Genomic DNA, 19,939 nt, shown 5'->3' on the forward strand with positions numbered 1-19,939 from the left:
GCCACGGTGGCACGTCGAATTGCATTTCAAAGTCTTCACGGCTTTTCAATCTCCCAAAGCTATTACTAATGCTTATGGTCTTTTTTTTTTGCAAAGTCTAGATAATTTAGGTGCCATTTCGTCAACCTCAAGATTTCTTAAGATTTGCAATCTAGTGTCTTAAGGCTGTTAATAAAGATACAATTATGTACGTGTATTCGTAGGGATGAACCTGCCTGCGCATATCCATTTACTGAGTATTGTAAAAGAAATGTATGATTCAAATTGATTGTCAATTGTAATCTTATGTGAGTATAGAACGCATGAAATTTTTCGATAAAGTATTTGCATGTGACACATGAAAAACAAAGAATTTAAGGAGCAATGGACACAAAAGTTAAGCCTACAAAATGCTACTCCCTCCGTTCCAAATTATAAGTCATTCCAACTTTCTTGGAGAGTCAAACATTTTTATGTTTGACTAAAATTATAGAGAAAATCACAAAAGTTTATGACACCGAACAGATATACTATGAAAATATATTTAATGAAGAAACTAATGGTACCTATTTGATATCATGAATGTTAGCACTTTATTGTATAAATTTGGTCAAACTTGAGATGCTTTGACTCTCCAAGAAAGTTGGAATGACTTATAATTTGGAACGGAGGGAGTAGACCATATCATTCTCACGGAATTTAGTATGGGACGTCCACGCTCACACTACACGACATGTTCCTCATGAGGCTCATTTTGAGAGAGACAACAGACGTATTTTGAGATCGATGGAGTCACTACATCCACCTCATTATCGAATGGTGCACATCCACAACTAAAAATAATAATTAGCCAACAATACAAGCAATCACATCAAAGAATTTGGTGTGAATAGACAAGTTCTACGACAAAATAACCAAACTGATTGAACTACGCTTAGTTTGGCGAAGTACGTACCTTTATGTTAGGGTTTGTACAAAACCTACTCCAAATTTTATAAAATCCCACGAGTGGACCATAATAACCAAATTTTATAAAATTTCTTCACCGACGTTTGGCCCTCTTTATTTCAACATTCACGTCCTAGAAATGCCCGTGCAGCCGAACTGAGCGTAGCTCAGCTGGTAAGGTTTCATGTGGTGAAATCTGTCCATCAGGATTCGAGTCCTCGACTCAGCACTGGTGCTCGTATTTTCTTAAATTTATTCTAGGATTTAACCGGCGCAGTGGTAGGCGACATGCCCGTCGATAGCGATGCGCCAGTGGTGACTTCGCCAATCTGAGAATTTGCCGGCTCAGTCTTTTGAAGGTGCTTATTATAGAGGTAGGGTTACGTGTATGTGTTCATAGAGTGGAGTATGAGTGTATGTATGTGAAAATCTGTGTCTGTTACCATGTAACTAAGGAAAAAAAATTTGGAAACGCCGTATAGGTTGACCGATGAAGAAAGGGTCCCGTGGCGTCGGCACGACGAGGCTAGCACGTAACCTGAGTGCCGAAATCGCGGCCGGCGAGGCAGCTGCGCAAAAGGGCCGCGCGTCGTGGGGTTCCTCCTTGGCGTGCGGTGCGGTGCGGCCCACTTCCCGGTGTGTTAAGCAACGCACGCGTGCAGCAACTCCACTACGGACATCACCATATTGGTGGTGGGAAAAGAAACAAACAAAAGTGCGCCTTCTGGTTCCTCGCATCATTTTGTGCAACCACACACTTTTCTCTTTTTTTTCTTTTGACGTTTATAGAGATGCGCGTATTAAGTAATTATTAATAAAAGAATATTCAAATGATGTTGCCTTTCATTCTATTCTCAGTTGTGTCACCTGATTTGTAAAAGTGATAACATTTACTCCCCTTGTCCTAAATTTTAGGTCATTTTGGTATTTATAGATTCATAGGTTTGCTATGCGTCTATATATATACTATGTTTAGAAGATTATGTCTGGATGATTAGATGCATAACAAAAGCTATAATTATAGATTCATAGGTTTGCTATGCGTCTATATATATACTATGTTTAGAAGATTATGTCTGGATGATTAGATGCATAACAAAAACTATAAATCTAAAAATGCTAAAATAATCTACAATTTGGAACAACGGGAGTATTTATTAGCAAGCCAAGAAATGAAGAAAATAAGGAAAAAATACTTTTTTTTTGAAAACTTGGAAAAAAACCTACAAGAAAGAAATAAACTTGAGAATGCTAAAACATGTATTTGGAACCTCTGTGTCAACATGGGCCTTTGCCCAAAGCCCATTCCACTTCAAATGATGCCCACACGGGCCTGGAACGTGCTTCCCCGTCGAAAAGCCCAGCGTGCGCCGCACTAATCTCAAGACGAAACAAACGGTGCCCGCTTCCCAGGTCCACGCGTCAGGTCCGCCCAATGCACTCCCGCCACGTCAGCCCGACCACGTCCCAAACCGGCCAGGCAGTTATAACCGGGAACCTTGCATAAAACCCCTCGCATCGCGCCCCAAATCACGCACCTCCCCCGCTCGGTCGCTCCCTGTTCCTGTTGTCCTCCCCGCCGCGCCTCGCGCTGTCGACCTCCCCGCCCGTCCCCGGCGAGATCACCCGCGGCGGCACGCGAAGATGGTAAGCGCGGAGAAACCCTTAACTGAATGCCTTGTTCTCGAATCGTGAGGCTCTGTGGTGGCGTAGGATTGGGTGCTTCTGATCTGATGATCCCGTTGGCCGGGGCCTGTAGGATTAGCGCGGAATTTTAATTCCTATTTTTTACCCCCCGTGCGATCTGGTGTGTGGATGCACGCGTTCCGTCTGTTGTTGTTCGATTTGGTCCGGCGGATTACTGGTTCGATTTGTGTCTCGCGTCGGGGATTCGCGCGGGTCCGGTGGGTGCCGCCTGCGTGATTTCTCCGGCTGCGGGTACGGCGGGATGCGGTATCGGGGGTAATGTGTCTGGGGGTAGGCCTTGGCTGATAAATTGGGTGGAAATTATCGGTTCAATTCGTCGGGGCAACAATCCGGGAGTGGATTGTGTTGACGCCCTTCCAGTCCACTGTTTGTTTGGGGGAGATCTAGAAAATGGAGAAGGTAATCTAATAGGAAATGAGGATCGTTTCGTTGCGCAAGCCAAGGCCAAGCTTCTGGCTGTGGTGTGCTCGATTCCTATGCGGGGCTGTGAAGTGCGTCTGGGTCGGGTGGTGATAATCGTTGAAATTTGGATTGACAAATATCACTTTTCGTTGTATATATTTCACCCCTAGTACTGGCCTCTTTTGATTCGAAATAGATATGGATGTTGGATCATGGATTATGCAATGCTGAAGAGAATTCGTGCTGTCTAACTTGAATGTCTGAAGTTTGGATATAGTTTCTCTTACATTGGACTTCAAACTGTCAACTGTATAAATGATATGATCTTGATTTTTTTAACTTCTCGGAAGCATATAGTGAACCATGTTATGCAGTTGAGGCTCGTGGTCATGTATTGAATTAGGAACATGAAGAGCTTATCTGTATAGACAACTAAACTCAAGGGTAGCTATGGATTGCGTTTGTGGTATTTTAAATGTGGAACTTGCGTTATTTTCACTTGTATGAGCACACCTAACTATTTGAGCTTTGATATGGATGTCGTTTAGTATTCGGTATCAGATAATCTTAAACCAATTATGAATGAAGTTAATTTTCTGTTTCAAGACTATGTTATTTGTTTCAATACTCTATTAGGTTGGTTCTAGAAAAGCCATCAGTGTTGGTAGACAGTTGCCTGATTTGTAGTAATCTTGGCAACTTTAGATGTGACATAAATGTAAGCATTGTTTTTGGTGATCCTTGTTTGTGATCTCAACGGGATGCTCTGTGGCTTGTGTGTCTTCACTTGTAATGCTTACTAATGTGGCACTGTCTACACTTCTGATGTGTCACTACTCACTGTGATCTATGGAAATCAGTATCCTCCATACTGTGTTTGTTGGACCAACCACCATCATTCTTTAGACTGATTTGTGATATGAACAGTTTTAGGTATTCAATAGGTGAAATGTGCCTTGAGCAGTTAGGTTAGGAGGAATTAGCAAGATTTATTTTGCATTGTTGGTCTTTGTTTCTTCAGTAGATCTATGCTAGTATGCTACTCTACAAATAAGTGAAATCATTACCAATCCTGAATCAAAGAGAGACCTGACATGATCCTGCTGTGGCACTTTCCCAACTGATCAATTCTTAACTTGATCTGAATATTGCTATTCTTTTTATTTTTAAAAAGAAGTTTTTATTGATATGAAAGAATAAAAGAGGTGTCCTGTTCATATGATGTGGATACACATATGTTACATTTTAGTCCATTTAGAAACTGTTATCTTTGATTCTGTATGCCAAACTAATTTTGTTTGAATTCACCCAGACTACTTCAAGGCGTCTTGCTGACAGGAAGAGTGCCAAGTTCCAGAAGAACATCACAAAGAGGGGCTCCGTGCCTGAGACTACCGTGAAGAAGGGGAATGACTACCCTGTTGGACCAATTGTGCTTGGATTCTTCATTTTTGTGGTCATTGGGTCATGTAAGCATCGCACCAAAGTCTTCCTTACTTTTTGATACACTTAGATATCCCTTGTATTTTGGAGCTGTTTTTAATATTTTATAAACTCATGGCTCTTTAAGTGGCAACACATCATAATGTAGCTCTGCAGCACTGTAGGATCATGTGATGAGCTTATTTTGCATTCATGAACTGCATGTATAAATGTAAAGCTAGTTTGACTCATTCTTGCATTTATTAATTACTGATTCTCCTTTTTGCTGTTTATATCAGTTCTCTGTGACATCTTGTTAGTCATCACTACTCGTGCTTGAAATAGTTTGACACATCTACCTAGCATTGATGTTGGATAGAGCAAGCTGAATTGCTGATTTTCATTACATTATCCAGTGCATGTTTTGATGTGCCGTACGTGTACTGGACTTCCATGAATTTCTTGATGACCATTTATCACCCAAACTAAAATGGATACTGCAACCAGCTTTGTTGGCATGCTACCTTTTGCTAGTCATCAAGGATATAAGTTTTTTTTGGCTCAGATGTAACTATCGTTCACTTCATTGTAATTTGTAACAGTCAACGTAATCGTATCAAGTTGGTATAATGGATTATGCACATTTACCTGTCTAATGCATTGCATGCTTCAAATTTAATTGCCAACCAAACATGCTGTAACTTGAGTTTTTTAATTTTGCCTCGTATTTTCTGTATATCACTGTTTCCTTTAAATGTCCTGCCCTGAAAGAAAGGCAGTGATCTAAGCAAAAAGAAATCTGACCGCTTTGTTTGGTCTCCATGCAGCCTTATTTCAGATAATCAGGACGGCGACTAGCGGCGGGATGGCTTGAGCTGAGCTAAATTCAGAAGCGTGCCCATCCATGTGTTCGGGAGCTGGGAGGCAGTACCTGTATTCTGTAGCAAACTTGTTCCTGGATGATGTCATGTAGTGTGCGAATCTCTGCGTTTCTTTTCTTTTGTTTGGGGTATCAAAGAGTTTAAACTTGAACTGATGTAAGTTTAAAGATATGAGAAAACTTTAAATATGTAGAAGAGTAGCTATAATTCCTCCGTCGGATGATTTCTCTATCTGCATGGATATGGCTTTGGTGCCTGTTTGAATCGGTCATGGCCATGTGTGTCTGCATGGCCATGTGCCTGGATGACGGTGTCCATGGATCTCAAGCCCATCACGAGCTGGTGATTCAATCTGCAGTTGGTCGCATCGTGCTGAGAGCCTGAGACCGGAAATTATCAATTTCTCACAGAGCAACCGTTGACATTGACCATCATGTTTAAGAATGTTAACACTAATCAGGCACATTCCCATTAGCCGAAAGAACCTAATCACTTCAATTCGCATTTTGATGCGCACTAAGAAATTTTAGTATCTACAGCAAAAGATCTTCATGGCCAAAAAAATAAAAATAAAAATAAAAATAAAAATGAAAATGTCATAAAGCAGTGGTCGGTTAGTGAGGATTCAAACCATATCGTCATTAAGGTGGGATATGGTTGCTTGGCCAACCACCTTGACGAAAGACTTTTCACCACAAAAGTTAGTACAATCAACGACGATACTGGAACAAATATCAATTCATTTGTTTTTCGGTATCACCTTAATCATTTTTTTTACAGTAACCCTTGCTACCACTCTATGACACGTCATTTTCTCACAAAATGATTCCGCCTGCTGTTGAAGTTGCATTAATTGATTATATGATAAATATCAGTGATGATTCTTCTCCTGATAGTGACAACAAAGATGACCATGACACTCTACAACACTAGTGCAATAATTATGAAAGATCCGCAAAGACATGTGTGTGAAGCCGATGACGAACAATTTCGAAAAGTATAGAGCTCTGTTTTTTCAGAGTGAGTAGTATTGCAATGCATGGGAAGAGATAAAACAAAAGGACAAAAGTGTGTTCATGGTCATCGAAGTTGCTTGAAAGGATTATGTTTTGCTGCACATATATTGTTTGGTGAAAAGTGTATCCCAACAGGCTCGGTGATCGCTGGGTTGCCGCCGAACCCCTTGCTCAGCTCGCTGCTCCTGTTTGGTGAGAGAAGATCGCCATGTCCTGTCTCCTGGTCCTAGAGAAGGCGTTGTTGCTCTGCTTGCCGAATTCCATCCCCGAGACCCTGACTTGCAGAGGCACAAAGAACAGGACAGTTCTGCTCTTCATTAGTGGCTAGTTCACTTTACTATTTTCAAGACTGCGATATTATCCAAAGTGGAATACAACTGTAATATCACTCAAAATTGAGTGATATTAATTATGACAATTTTTGCAAAAAATTTAAAACTTTTTGTTTGAATGTGTGGATCATCTAAATACATGGTTAAACTTAATGTCAACCCTCATTTCTTTCCCCTAAATTCAAAAGCTAGTAATTAAAATTGTGCATTCAAATTTAAAACATACTTGCACGAGTGATTTGGATTTTATTTGGTTTAATTTGGATTTCAAAGGTGAGTTTGTATTTTTGGATCTAATCCAAAATATAAACTAAATCTAGTATGTAAATAACATAATAAAAATTTAATGTGACTAACTCTAACTTTGCACACGAGCTAGCCACAAACCCAACCAGCTCGGCCTGATCCACTGACATCCCTCTCTCTTTCTTTTCTTCTTGGACCAGTAGTTATCCTGGACTGCCAGCTTTGTTAATCACGTTTAGCAGAATTTTTTTATTTTTTTATTTTTTTTGATTTTGCAGAAATATATAGTCGAATAAAAAATTTGCAAAAATGGGCTTATACTGCCGGCTGAAACGGCTATATGGGCCTTACTGCCGTTTCAACTGGCGGTAGGGGCCGGTAAGGCGATACCGCTCACGAGTCACCCATCGGATTAACTCCGCGCTGCACCCGAGGAAGCTCCGCCGTTTGAACTGGCGGTAAGGCCCTTACCGCCAGTTCAAAGGGCGGGGCTCGCCCACTATAAAACACGGCCGCGCCCCTCCCCCTCCCCCCGCACCAGACCTGCGCCAGAGAAAGAAAGATGAAAGGAAAGAAGGGAAGAAAAAAAAGGAGAGGAGAGGAGGAGGAGGAAAGAAAGGAGGAGGAGGAGGATGGAAGAAGGGGGAAGTAAATTCTTCCGTCGTTCTCAGGTAAATTTTTTTAATCTCGTAGTTTAGATAGTATAGTGTAGTGACTAGATCTAGATTTAGAAAATATTAGTGGATCTAATATTTAGAAATAGCTAGTGAATCTGAGACTTAGAAACATTTAGCTGAATTTAGATATAGCAAAATGTAGCTTAGTTAGTACAATAGATTTAGCTTAGACAGTAAAATAGATTTAGCTTCGGTGGTATAGTAGATTTAGCTTAGGTGGTATAGTAGATTTAGCTTAGATCACAGTAAATTTAAGAAATCTTAGTGGATCTAAGATTTAGAAATATCTAGTGGATCTGAGATTTAGAAATATCCAGTGGATCTGAGATTTAGAAATATCCAGTGGATCTGAGATTTATTTGTCATGTATATTAGTTCTGATACATGCCTATGATAAATTTAGTTAGTAAGCTTAGTTTAGTGTTACATAGTTGTTTGTTTATTGAATTGAAGTCGTCATTGTAGTTAACTGATATATATATTGCTGAGATTAATTTGGACTGCCTGTTTCACGTATGTTGGCAGGTATGTCGGATAGTTTAAATTTTCAAGTGTTCTATAGGCCGGGGGAGGTTAGATATAGTCCAAAAGGGGTAGATTTGAGTGGATTTCCTTGTTTCACCAAGTGTGTTCCAAGAGCAAGAGAGAACTTGGGGAGCATTTGCAGGTGGCTTTGTAGGGATTTTGGTGTTGATAGAGATCAAGTGGATGTGTCTGTGAGGGTTGTAGTCAAAAGATGGCTGGACATAAATTTTTAGGAGTTGCTTCCGCTTGAAGGAACTCCAAGCTACCGGGCTTATATAAATGGTTGCACGAGAAAAGGTTTACTAATCATATGGTATGTTCAACTGTTCATGAAGGGTGGATCTAGCAGTCATATTGAAGAAGAAGTAGGAGGTGATGAAGTTGAAGCGGAAGAAGATGTGCAGAGTACTTAGGGTGGAAACGAAAAACTTGATTACGATGAACAAGAAGGGGGAGATGCAGAGAATGATGTTGCATCCCGCGCACCAAATAGGGAGGCTGATGAGGGGGAAGAAATTCTTGAGTTAGTAGAGTAGCTGGAGATGGAAGGAGAGGAGGCCAATGGTGCCGTGGATGATGACTCGTCCGATGTGGAAGATGCTTATCCTGTACCGCGAAATTGGTCAAATTATGACCATTCCGCCCTACAGGTCAATATTGGGGAAAATATTCCTTGGGAGTACAGGGAGAATGAGGTATGCGTGGGGGCTTTGTACTAAAGTGGGGATGAAGTGAAGGTGGCTATTAAGAGGTGGTCCACTTTGTCTTTGCAGCGTCAGTTCAGGGTGGAAAAGAGTAGCTCGAAGGTGTATGATGTCCGCTTTGTGCGAAATAATTGCCCATTCAGGGTGCATGCATACAAGGGGAAATGGAAGGATTACTGGGAGGTGACTAGAGTGGTTGAGCACGAATGCTTGCTGGCTGAATTGGAAGGAACACACTGCAACCTCACTGTTGATTTTGTTGCTCAATACATGTATCCTCAGATAGTGCAGAATCCTAACTTCGAGCCCAAGTCTATTGTTTGTGCCATAGAGGAGAAGTTCAAGTACAAGATCAGCAACAACAAAGCTTACCGGGCGAAGCAGAAAGCACTGAAGATGAAGTGGGGTACGTTCGAAGCATCTTATGACAACCTCCCTGTTCTGTTGCACACTATCTGCTAGAGAAATCTTGGAAGCTTCTACGACTTGAAAACCTATCCATGTGTTCAGTTTCCAGGCAAACAGGTACTGCATCGGTCATTCCTCGCGTTGGGTCCTTGCATTCAGGCTTTCCGTCTATGTCGACCAGTCATTTGCATTGATGGCATATTTCTAACTGGAAGGTACAAAGGAACAATATTGATAGCTATTGGGTCCGATGGCAACAATCAGGTGTTGCCGCTTGGGATCGTATTTGTGGAGAAGGAGTCTGGAGATAGCTGGTATTAGTTCCTCGAGAGGGTGAAGAACATGATTGTGATGGACGTCGAGGGGGTTTGTCTCATTCATGATCAGCACAAAGGCATTTTGCAAGCAATTGAAGACCTACAGAATGGAAGTCAGGAGCGTTTTAGTGTGTCGATATATCCGAACTTGAAGAGTAGGTGGTGCATGAGGCATATGTGTGTGAACTTTCATAAGCAATTCAAGAATAAGACGCTTATGAAATTGTTCAAGCGCCCGTGCAGCCAAAATCAGGAGAAGAAGTTCAACCTGTTGTGGAAGAAACTATAGCAGAGGCCGCGTCCAAATCAAATGCCTCGCACGGTTTTGCTGTCGGCATCAACCAACAGCTGATGAAGATCAAAGATGGGATTGATTTGTCTTTCACTTGATTTGCATGTACAATGGTTCACCCTAGTACATGAGGATGCCGTGCAGGTGCGAGTCGCTGAGGTCGGTGCTGGCGTGGTTGACGAAATGGAGCATGGAAATGATGGGGCTGAGGGATTGGACACCCAATGGTGCGTTCTCAACCTCCAACTCGGTGATCTTTGGCTTGATCTGCACCTCCCGGCCGCATGCTGCACCTGCTCCAAGCAGTAGAGTCCCTAGCCACACATCAAGCTAGAAGGCCGAAGGCGCCGCCGCCACAGCTCACCATTGCCGACAAATGCACGAGGACAGGGGCAGCTAGATCTGTTGTTGACGAACGCATGGAGCCAATTCATTTTTTGTTTATGCTGACTTTAGTGCGGCTCGATGAAGGAGGTCAGCTCGATCTTCTCGCAGAGAACACACCAGCTTGGCTTAGTTTCGCTAACATAATGGATTGTTATTGGGGACACGCGTTAGCCATCTGGGCGATGTCGCACCAGGCGCGCGGTGAGGTACTCTCGCGTGAGTTTTGGGTGAGTGTGATTTCTTTACGTGTTTTGGTGGGAGCAAGCCGCGGTCGGTATAGCGACAATGCCTAGCTTGGGGAAAGGTTCTGGACTCTACGTGTTCCCCGTACCTGTGACGGGTACTTTGTTTTAGACTTAGGAGCAGGTGATGTACTTGTACATTGCAGGTGCTTCGATATGTTCCTTGTGGAGTTGAGTGCTCGTTCTCGGCATGTAAGGATCGAGTTAGTTTATCACCAGTCACAATATCTATATATGTACATATCATTCGCTCATGTTATGAGCGGGGTTCGGTCCGAGACTAGTGGTTGATAGCACTTAGCCTGTAAGTGAATCAGCTGAACAGTTAAGGAGTTCGAGGCGATGATCGTCTCTGACCAGACTGTACCCTAGTGGGACCATGGGTAGGTTTCACATCTTGGAGATCTACAACTGGCGACAGTGTGCCCTGCAGTTCAAGACACTTCCAAACTCGAGGAAATAGGAGAGTGCTAGCCACCTACTAGGGCTTCGGCTATTAGGTGGGGTTTGGACGGTCGTACACCGTTTAGGCTCCAACCGAGCGGGTACAGATGTACAACCTCTATAGAGTTATAAACTATAACTATAGCCGTGTGCACGGTATTGGACAGTGCTGTTGACTACTGCTACTTTCAATTAGACTTATACTATTCTTCTACCTCCCCCTTTTGAGATAGGCCGACGTTTGCCGTTGAGATGTGAGGGAAGGGAGCTCTCACATCGCCTAGTCTGTTTGGGTGCTGAATTCTTGGACGAAGGATTTGGTGGTTTGTGACAACTTACTTGATATAAGGTGTTGACCTCGGTGATGGTATTGCTTTAATGCATCCTTGATTGCTGCTACTGCTGCTGCATAAACCTCTACAGCTATATATATGATTATCCATGCATATAGTATTATTCCCCTGTTTCCTTGGTTTGATGCTATTCGGAGTTGACATGGCCTACCCGCTTCTCATGTAGACTTTGGCTTTTCAGGATCTGAATCCGACTATGACGTCGGCGATGGATTTGAAGATTAGGGATGGCCCTTCGCTTAAGTCGCCTATGGAGTTGGCGTTCACCATGCTACATGTTTCCGATGCGTAGATATTTTACCTTGCATGATTCAGTCTCGATGGATTTGTACCGGCATGTGCCAAGCTGATATACCAGATATTTATGTTATCATTACTATGTTGCTACTCTATTTCTGTGTCGTTATGAATTTGTACTATCTGAGATAGGGATTCACACGTGATAGCCTTCTTGAGACTATCACGGAGGTACGTAGGCTTGGATTCTCAGAAGTGGGAATTCAGGTCATTTCAAAAACTATGGACGAAACAACTCGTAAAATGCAAAATATCGTTTTGTGATTCTAGTCACAACATTTAATTCATACATGATGTAAAAACATTTAATTATACACGGGATGGAATGAAATGATCTCTAGCCTCAATATGTTTGTGGAAGAGTACTTTACTGTGTTAGAGGCAATGTGAACCGAGTATATCACCATGTTTGGTCACGCAACGTATTATTCACGAAGAATGAAACTCTCACCGAGAGTGATCATATAAAACCAACAAGCCCATGCCGCGCCAGTATAAGATACGAAAGGCAACATGCACAAAATAACTTATTTATACAATTATCTCTTTCAATGAGTCAACCTTTCTTCTTCTTTCTACCTCTCTCCTCTCCAATTATTGTCTGATTGTCATCCCGTGTAGGTTCTTGATAACACATGTCTTCTTTTTTCTCTGTCTACTCCGTACGTGCGCAATTTTCTCCTGTTTGTCAGCTCCATATGTAAGTAGGTTATAACATAGATTCTGTGACGAACCCCTGGCACATGAGAAATATTACTATTCTTCTCCTCCTCCTCCTAGCTGCTGCTACTTTGTTTTCCTTCTACTACGACAAAAATCCATCATTGTGACAATAATCGATCATCGTATCGGATGCGTTCAATTGGATGTAGACTCGTAAGTCATCCGCGCAGATCGCGCGAGTTTCCAACAACCCGGTTGTCACCAAAAATCTTCCGCTCACGTACGTAATCCGTCAAGTCGCTTTCTGGTTATTAGTGAGCCGTAACCGTGCCAGACTAGTAGCAACCCCACCACACCCACTGCTGCACTGACCACAGAGTATAGATACAACATCATTATTCTTTTGCGCGCGCGAGGATGTATGACATATTATTGGGGACGGGCTTATTTAACTGGGAGCAAGTGTACCTCTCACAAACCTGCCAAATTAAGAGTCGATGTGTGTTCATCTGCAGACAACTCGTCGTTGTCTTGCGTAAATGCTGCTGCGACGGCAACTGATATTTTTTGCCTGACAAATGAAATACGGCACACGTGCTGCTAGCTCGTACAGGCGGATTGGCCGCGCGCTACATCACGATAGCCCCGATGGTGTTGTAGGAGAACCCAAGAGCACGGATGATGGACATAACGGTAACATGTGCATGTTCGCTTCAGCTTATTCAGCCGGCTTATCAGCCACCAAACAGTATTTTTCTCTCACAACAAATTAGCCGTTTCAGCTTTTCAACCGGCTTATAAGCTGAAGTGAACAGGCCCAATATACACACTGCCGTTCATTTCGTGACGACTGCTGCACTGCTACGAGCCCGGTAAATGGGGAGGTCAGCTCCGAGGTAACGGCTGTTGGGTACCTTTACTTGTTCCTCAAATCCACACCCGGTGGAACGGGTAGGGTATGGGTAGTCCCTACTGACAGAATGGTAGGGTACGGATAAACCTATCAGATCGAGGGTACGGGAAGGGTATATTACCGCACCCACCACCGCGTGTAGCTTGGTAGCTCAAACGCCACATCCAAACCCACCACCACGTCCACGTCACCTCCACACGACTGGAAGAAAATTCTCTGCGGCAGTGCCACACCGCGTCCCTGGTGCGGCACCGCCCAGTATGTCGACACGTGGCAATCGGCTGAAATCAGGAGCAGACTTAGGGGTGTTTGGATACGAGGTGTTAGACTTTAGCAGAATCACATCGGATGTTCGGACGTTAATTAGGAGGATTAAACATGAGCTAATTATAAAACTAACTGTAGAACCCCTATTTTAATTCGCGAGACGAATCTATTAAACCTAATTAATCCATAATTAGCAAATGGTTACTGTAGCACCATATTATCAAATCATGGACTAATTACGCTTAATAAATTCGCCTCGTAAATTAGACTCCATCTATGCAATTAGTTTTATAATTAGACTATATTTAATACTCGTATTAAACATCCGAAGTGACAGGTAAACTAGTTGTTATCCAAACACCCCTTATGCGCAGGAGCTGCGCGCCGTTCTGAGCCGAGCCGAGCAGATGTCGTAAGAAGGCCCATCTGCTGCACGAGTGCCGTGGAACCATCGAGCTGACTCGCGCCAGCCGTTTTGTGACCGAGCTGGTTCCGCAGCATCCATCGAAGGCGGCTCCGTCCAAAATCAGATCGAGCCTGCCCTCCTTCTCGCCCAGGTCGTTCTTCACTCGCGAAGGAGGAGGCTTCTCTGTTTGAATCGACGGAACAGCGGGAAACAAGTAAGGATGAGAAGCGACCAGCGGCAGCGGCGGGTCGTCGAGCTGTGCGGCGCGAGCGGTGGCCGGTGGGTCATGGAGCAGTCGTTGGAACTGCAAGTGTGAAGCAGACCAGCAAGCTTGATGGCCTCCGTCAAGCCGGCTATCTTGTACGGGCGAACAGGGGAAAAAGTCTGCCTACTGTATTTATGTATTCAAATGTCCGTCTATTTTGGATGAGCAAGCAAGTGGCTTAGTGAAAAGAACAAATCAATGGCTAAAGCAGTTTCTGCTTCTAAGAAATAATTGTGTATCAATGACAATGTTTGTCGTGTTTGGCCAATGAGATATAACTTTGTCTTTTGATTTCATCAGCAAACAAGATGTGCATCTAGTGCTCTCAACTTCCAATGGACGAGATGAAAAGTGCAATCTGGAGGGGTGGTCAGACATCAGCTCTCTAGTTTCAGTTTACATGCAAGATGAAACGGCAAGCAGAAAGAAAACTGAAAGTTTTGGTGAAGCTAAAAATTACAGTGGTCTTGATAAATAGGGTGTTAATTGTTACTGAATTGTTTTGTTTGTATAAAATAAGACTGGGCATTTGCCTTTTCTTCTACTGTATGGAATTGTCTGATTCCTTCCTTCTGTTGGCCGTATGGAATTGTAAATGGATCCTATTTCTGCTATCCCAAATAGAAATGTCCTGATATTATTGAAGAGAATGGATCACAAATGAAAGAGCAGTAGCTGTATGGTGTCCAGAATAGTTCAGAATCGCTGAAACAGGATGATCTCGATGGTGAACCACAAGCAACTGCAATCTCGGCAGCCGCTGCTGCCTCAACGTTGAGGGTAGATGGCAGAAGGGTACGAACCATGTTGCCATCACCAGAAATCGAATGCCCGGCGGCAGACTTTTCCAATGAGGACAGCCACGAATATAATGGAAAATTAGGGCATCTGATTGCCTAGCGGCAGCAGAATTCTCCACGCGACGAGGAAAGAGGCGGCCCTGATCCTATTTTGACTGGGCTTTCTTCAATCAGGAGAACGGGGAGGACCGTCGGCTTGATTGCCCATGGGCAACCTATACCTTTTCCTCCTTTTCATTTAGGCCTTGTTCGTTTCATTGGGATTGGATTCCAGCCAGGATTACTTCCAGGTCCGGTTTGAGTGATTCCACCCGTGTCACTCAATCCGGCCAGGATTCATTCCAGGGGTGAGGAGGTATGGTTTCAATCCGAGCCATCTAATGTAGAAGTATTCCAATCCAGGCCGATTTTCGTTCCAGATCAGACTAAAACGAACAACACTTTCAATGCAAGTCTGGTTTCAAACCGGATCACTTCAAACCACCCGGAATGGACCTCGTTCCGGGTCAATCCGGTGAAAACGAACGAGGCCTTAAGAAGTTTCTAGTAACTTATCATGAATTTAGTTAAAAATATTGGCAATATCAAATTCTTGGTAACGAACCAAGTGATAGCCAAAACTTTCTAGGCATGATTTGAATTTGGTTAGGCAAATATTGGAACCCAACCAATCAGGATGTCAGTTCTCCTCGTGCATGGTCTGCTCGGCTTGGCTAGGCTCAGAACGGCGCACAACTCCCGTGGATAGGCCTGCTCCTGATTCGGCCGATTGCCACCCGTTGATATCATGGGCGGTGTCGCACCAGTTTGGTGGAGCTCCCACCAGCTCCGGTTCCTCTACTGACACGCTACTGCATAACGTGTCAGAGGAGCAGGGGCGAAACCAAGTAGTGTTTGCCTGGTGCACATGCACCAGGGTAAAATGCTATTTTTCCTTGTTAATAGCCCATAATCACCTCATGTGCACTCCCCTTTGTCAAACTGGTGCACCAGGCAGAGAGTCCTCTTCCCCTTGCCGCTGGGCCTGGACAAAGCAAGGCGTGCAGCATGCCAACCCAACTCCGTTGCCGTGGCCAAATTATCTATAAATTGCTATATCCATCGATGGGCTACACACGTGTTTGTTCAGAACTTTAAGCCTGCATAAATGCATAATGTTTGCACTATTTGAAGATTAATTATATGTGCCTTCACAGTTCTAATAACTGCTCAAGCGTCTAATCTTGATTTAGTATTTAGAAATAGAGGAATCACACATTCATAAAAATATATCTTCTCACAGGTCGCAGCATCAGGTGGCCACTCGTGAGATAGCAAACCAAGATTGCTCAGCATCGATAATTCTTTCTTGTTTACTCAAGTGCATTCTAGTTCAATAAATTGCTTTAAGAGATATAGACATAAGCGATTACATCATTTTCTTTTTACAAAGCACATACACATCCGTACGCACCCCTGCTAACTGCCAAATGCATGTACACATACTCTACCCCTTTGAATGCCTATGAGATTGGGAGAGAATCAAAATTCCGTCATGATTGAAATCACTATTCATCCGAAATATCGCTGTCTTCCCTAAAAGATCTACCTTCTAAACTTAAATTTCGTCCGAAATTTCAAGAATTTTGATCATTTCAATGGGATCTAAAAATACCGAAAATAAAATTTAAAACCCAAATTGGGACTACAAATCTTGAGACTTACCATTCATTCCTTGAAACTTTGAAAGTATAATTAGTCGTAAATGCATCCAATTGTGCTTAACTGGATGTTCGAATCTGGTTGGATATGTTCCACCACAAGAAATCTAAGCAAGTCTTTATTCTCTTATCTTTGATTCATGTTTACCAAGAAAAATGCTTTAATAATTATTATACGCTTTACGGATGTAAATAGAAAAACAATGACCAAATCCGCCCACATTTGACAATTATCTTTCAACAAAACTATCAAATAGAAGAGTGTGGTCGGAGTAGGTGGAAATGTATGCATGTCAAGACGATGCACCAAGGTTTTCCGAGCTCTAGCTTCGCCCTTGCAGAGGAGTCGGAGTTGGAGGAGCCACAAAAACTAGTTCCACCGGCTCCTCCTCGATCTATGAGAGGCAGGGAGAAGGGGGATAAAAATAGCTCGTATGAACAGTATTGCTACAGTGTATGAATAGTAAAATGGCAGAAGAAGCCAGAACTGTTTGGAGCCGCACCGGAAGGAGCTGGAGCTGTTTAGAACCGCACCAAACTAGCCCTAAGCTGCAGTCATGGTTACGAGTGCGCCGGATCCTTGTCCGTCCGCGACAGCCTCCCCACTCCTGTCCCCGTGTAATTAATAAGCTCTGCCAGCGACCAGTACGTAGTCTTCGACAGACGACAGGCCGTCGGGGACACGCTGCGGACTGAGCCAGCGAGCGACATGGTCAGCCCACGAGACGCCGAGGCGCCACTGCTCTCCGAGCCCGACGACGCCGCCGCTCCGGCGCCGGCGCCCGGGAAGCGCAACAAGTACCCCTTCTTCTGCGCCGTGCTCGCCTCCATGACCTCCGTCCTCACGGGCTACAGTACGTTCATATAAGCATCTTTTGCATATATACATATATGTATCTATATATATGTACGTATCATCACAGACGCCGTGCCACGGCATGCTTGATCGGTGGCAGACGTGGCGGTGATGAGCGGCGCGCAGATCTTCATGGCGGAGGACCTGGGCATCAGCGACGCGCAGATCGAGGTGCTCTCGGGGATCATCAACCTCTACTCGCTCGCCGGCGCGCTGCTGGCCGGGTGGACCTCCGACCGCCTCGGCCGCCGCCTCACCATCGTGCTCGCCAACGTCCTCTTCCTCCTCGGCCCGCTGTGCATGACGCTCGCCGGAGGGTACAACGCGCTCATGGTGGGGCGGTTCATTGCCGGCATCGCCGTCGGCTACGACTTCGTCATCGCCCCCATCTACGCCGCCGAGATCGCGCCGGCGTCCTCCCGCGGCCTCCTCACCTCAGTCCCCGAGGTATCCTACGATAGCTGTGCGTCAAGAACAATTATCGACATATTTGATTTGATTATTTTGTGCAATCTTTTGCCTTGAAGATTTTTAACAACACTGGAGTGATGCTGAGCTACGTGTCGAACCTCGCCTTCTCCGGGCTGCCGGCGCACCTGTCGTGGCGTGTGATGTTCGCGGCCGGGGTGGTGCCGCCGGTGTTCCTGGCGGTAGGCACGCTCACCATGCCGGAGTCGCCGCGGTGGCTGGTGATGAAGGGCCGGGTCGCTGAGGCCAAGGCCGTGCTCGACAGGACGTCGGACACGGCAGCGGAGGCCGAGCAGCGGCTGCTCGAGATTGTGGACGTCGTCTCCGGCGACAGCGGCGGAGGGAAAGGGAGGAGCAGCGGCGCGTGGAAGGAGGCCGCGGCGAAGCCCGGCGTCCGGCGCGTGTTGGCCATGGTGCTGACGCTGCAGTTTTTTCAGCAGGCGTCGGGCATCGACTCGGTGGTGCTGTACGGCCCGCGGATCCTCGCCACGGCTGGCGTCACCAGCACCTCGGTCCTCAGCCTCAACGTCCTCTTCGGCGTCGCTAAGGCCGGGTCCATCCTCATCGCCATGGCGCTGGTCGACCGCGCCGGCCGCCGCCCGCTGCTCCTCGTGAGCACGGGCGGCATGACGGCGTCGCTGCTGCTGGTGGGCTCCCTGTTCACGGCGTCCGCGGGCGCCGCCAAGCAGGACGCGGTGGCGTCGACGGCGAGCGTGGCGGCGGTGGTGTCGTACGTGGTGTTCTTCTCCATGGGGCTGGGGCCCATGGCGTGGGTGTACAGCTCGGAGATCCTGCCGCTGCGGTTGCGGGCGCAGGGCGCCGGGCTCGGCACGGCGATGAACCGCGTCATGTGCGCGGTGGTCATCATGACCTTCATCACGCTCTACAAGGCCATCACCATGGCGGGAGCGTTCTACCTCTACGCAGCCATCGCGGGCGCCGCGTTTGTGTTCGTCTACACGTGCCTGCCGGAGACCAAGGGACGGAGCCTCGAGGACATGGAGGAGCTCTTCCACACAAAGTGACAAGTGTGATCTGATCCAACAATCATTCAGACAAATGTATGAGTTTTGGACTTTGGCCAAAATAAATTTTCCATATAAATCCTAAGAGACTTACTCATCCTACATGGTATGGTGGGGCCGCGGGAGACAACATTAGACGCTACGCCAAAAATGATTTGTGCTGGCACGTGCAAATTAATGTGCTGGCAGGCGTGATTGGCACCCGCTAGCACAGAGGTTTCTTGTATCGGTGGAGGAGCACCCGCCAGCACAGTGACCACTATGCTAGCGGGCCACATAAGCACCCGCCATCACAGTACTCTCCATTTGTGTTGTCGGGCGCTTATGTGGCGGGCGCTTAAGGGACTGTAGTTCAAATGGTAGAGTGCTTGCTTAGCATTCAAGAGGTACAGGGATCGATACCTCTCCATTGCTGTTTTTGTTCTTTGGGGCGTTTTCTTCCACTGACTTATTTTTAGCATGTGTCACATCGAATGTTTAGATACTAATTAGGAGTATTAAACGTAGACTATTTACAAAACCCATTACATAAGACGAATCTAAATGGCGAGATGAATCTATTAAGCCTAATTACGCCTAATTAATCCATCATTAGCAAATGTTTACTGTAGCAACACATTGTCAAATCATGGACTAATTAGGCTTAATAGATTCGTCTCGCCGTTTAGATTCGTCTTATATAATAGGTTTTGTAAATAGTCTACGTTTACTACTCCTAATTAGTATCTAAACATTCGATGTGACGGGTGCTAAAAATAAGTCAGGGAAAAAAAGGGACCTTTGTTGTTTTCAGCATCCATTTTTCTTGGAGAACCCCGTTGGCCGTAGCTGTAGGACACCATCCTTTTCTTTCTTTTTTTTAGACACGTTGGCCGTAGCTGTAGGAATTGTTTTTAATTCTTTCTCTCTCTATGGTCAGATCGGATGTCCCATGCTCAGATCGGATGTGCCATGCATATAGGTTGGATTTAGACCCATGTGTAGCTCAATCTAAAAA

General features: G+C 45.0%; 1 protein-coding gene across 1 annotated transcript; it reads left to right on the forward strand.

The window, feature by feature from the left end:
* Positions 1 to 17,111: 17,111 nt before the first annotated feature.
* Positions 17,112 to 19,039, forward strand: LOC101754572 (polyol transporter 5). The gene is made up of 3 exons (XM_004962838.3): positions 17,112 to 17,447; positions 17,550 to 17,896; positions 17,977 to 19,039. The coding sequence occupies exons 1-3, from the start codon at positions 17,303 to 17,305 to the stop codon at positions 18,940 to 18,942; spliced, it is 1,458 nt and encodes a 485-aa protein (XP_004962895.1). The 5' UTR covers positions 17,112 to 17,302; the 3' UTR covers positions 18,943 to 19,039.
* The last annotated feature ends 900 nt before the right edge of the window (positions 19,040 to 19,939 follow it).

Source organism: Setaria italica, chromosome III (genome assembly GCF_000263155.2).
Source record: "Setaria italica strain Yugu1 chromosome III, Setaria_italica_v2.0, whole genome shotgun sequence".
Lineage (NCBI taxonomy): Eukaryota > Viridiplantae > Streptophyta > Magnoliopsida > Poales > Poaceae > Setaria > Setaria italica.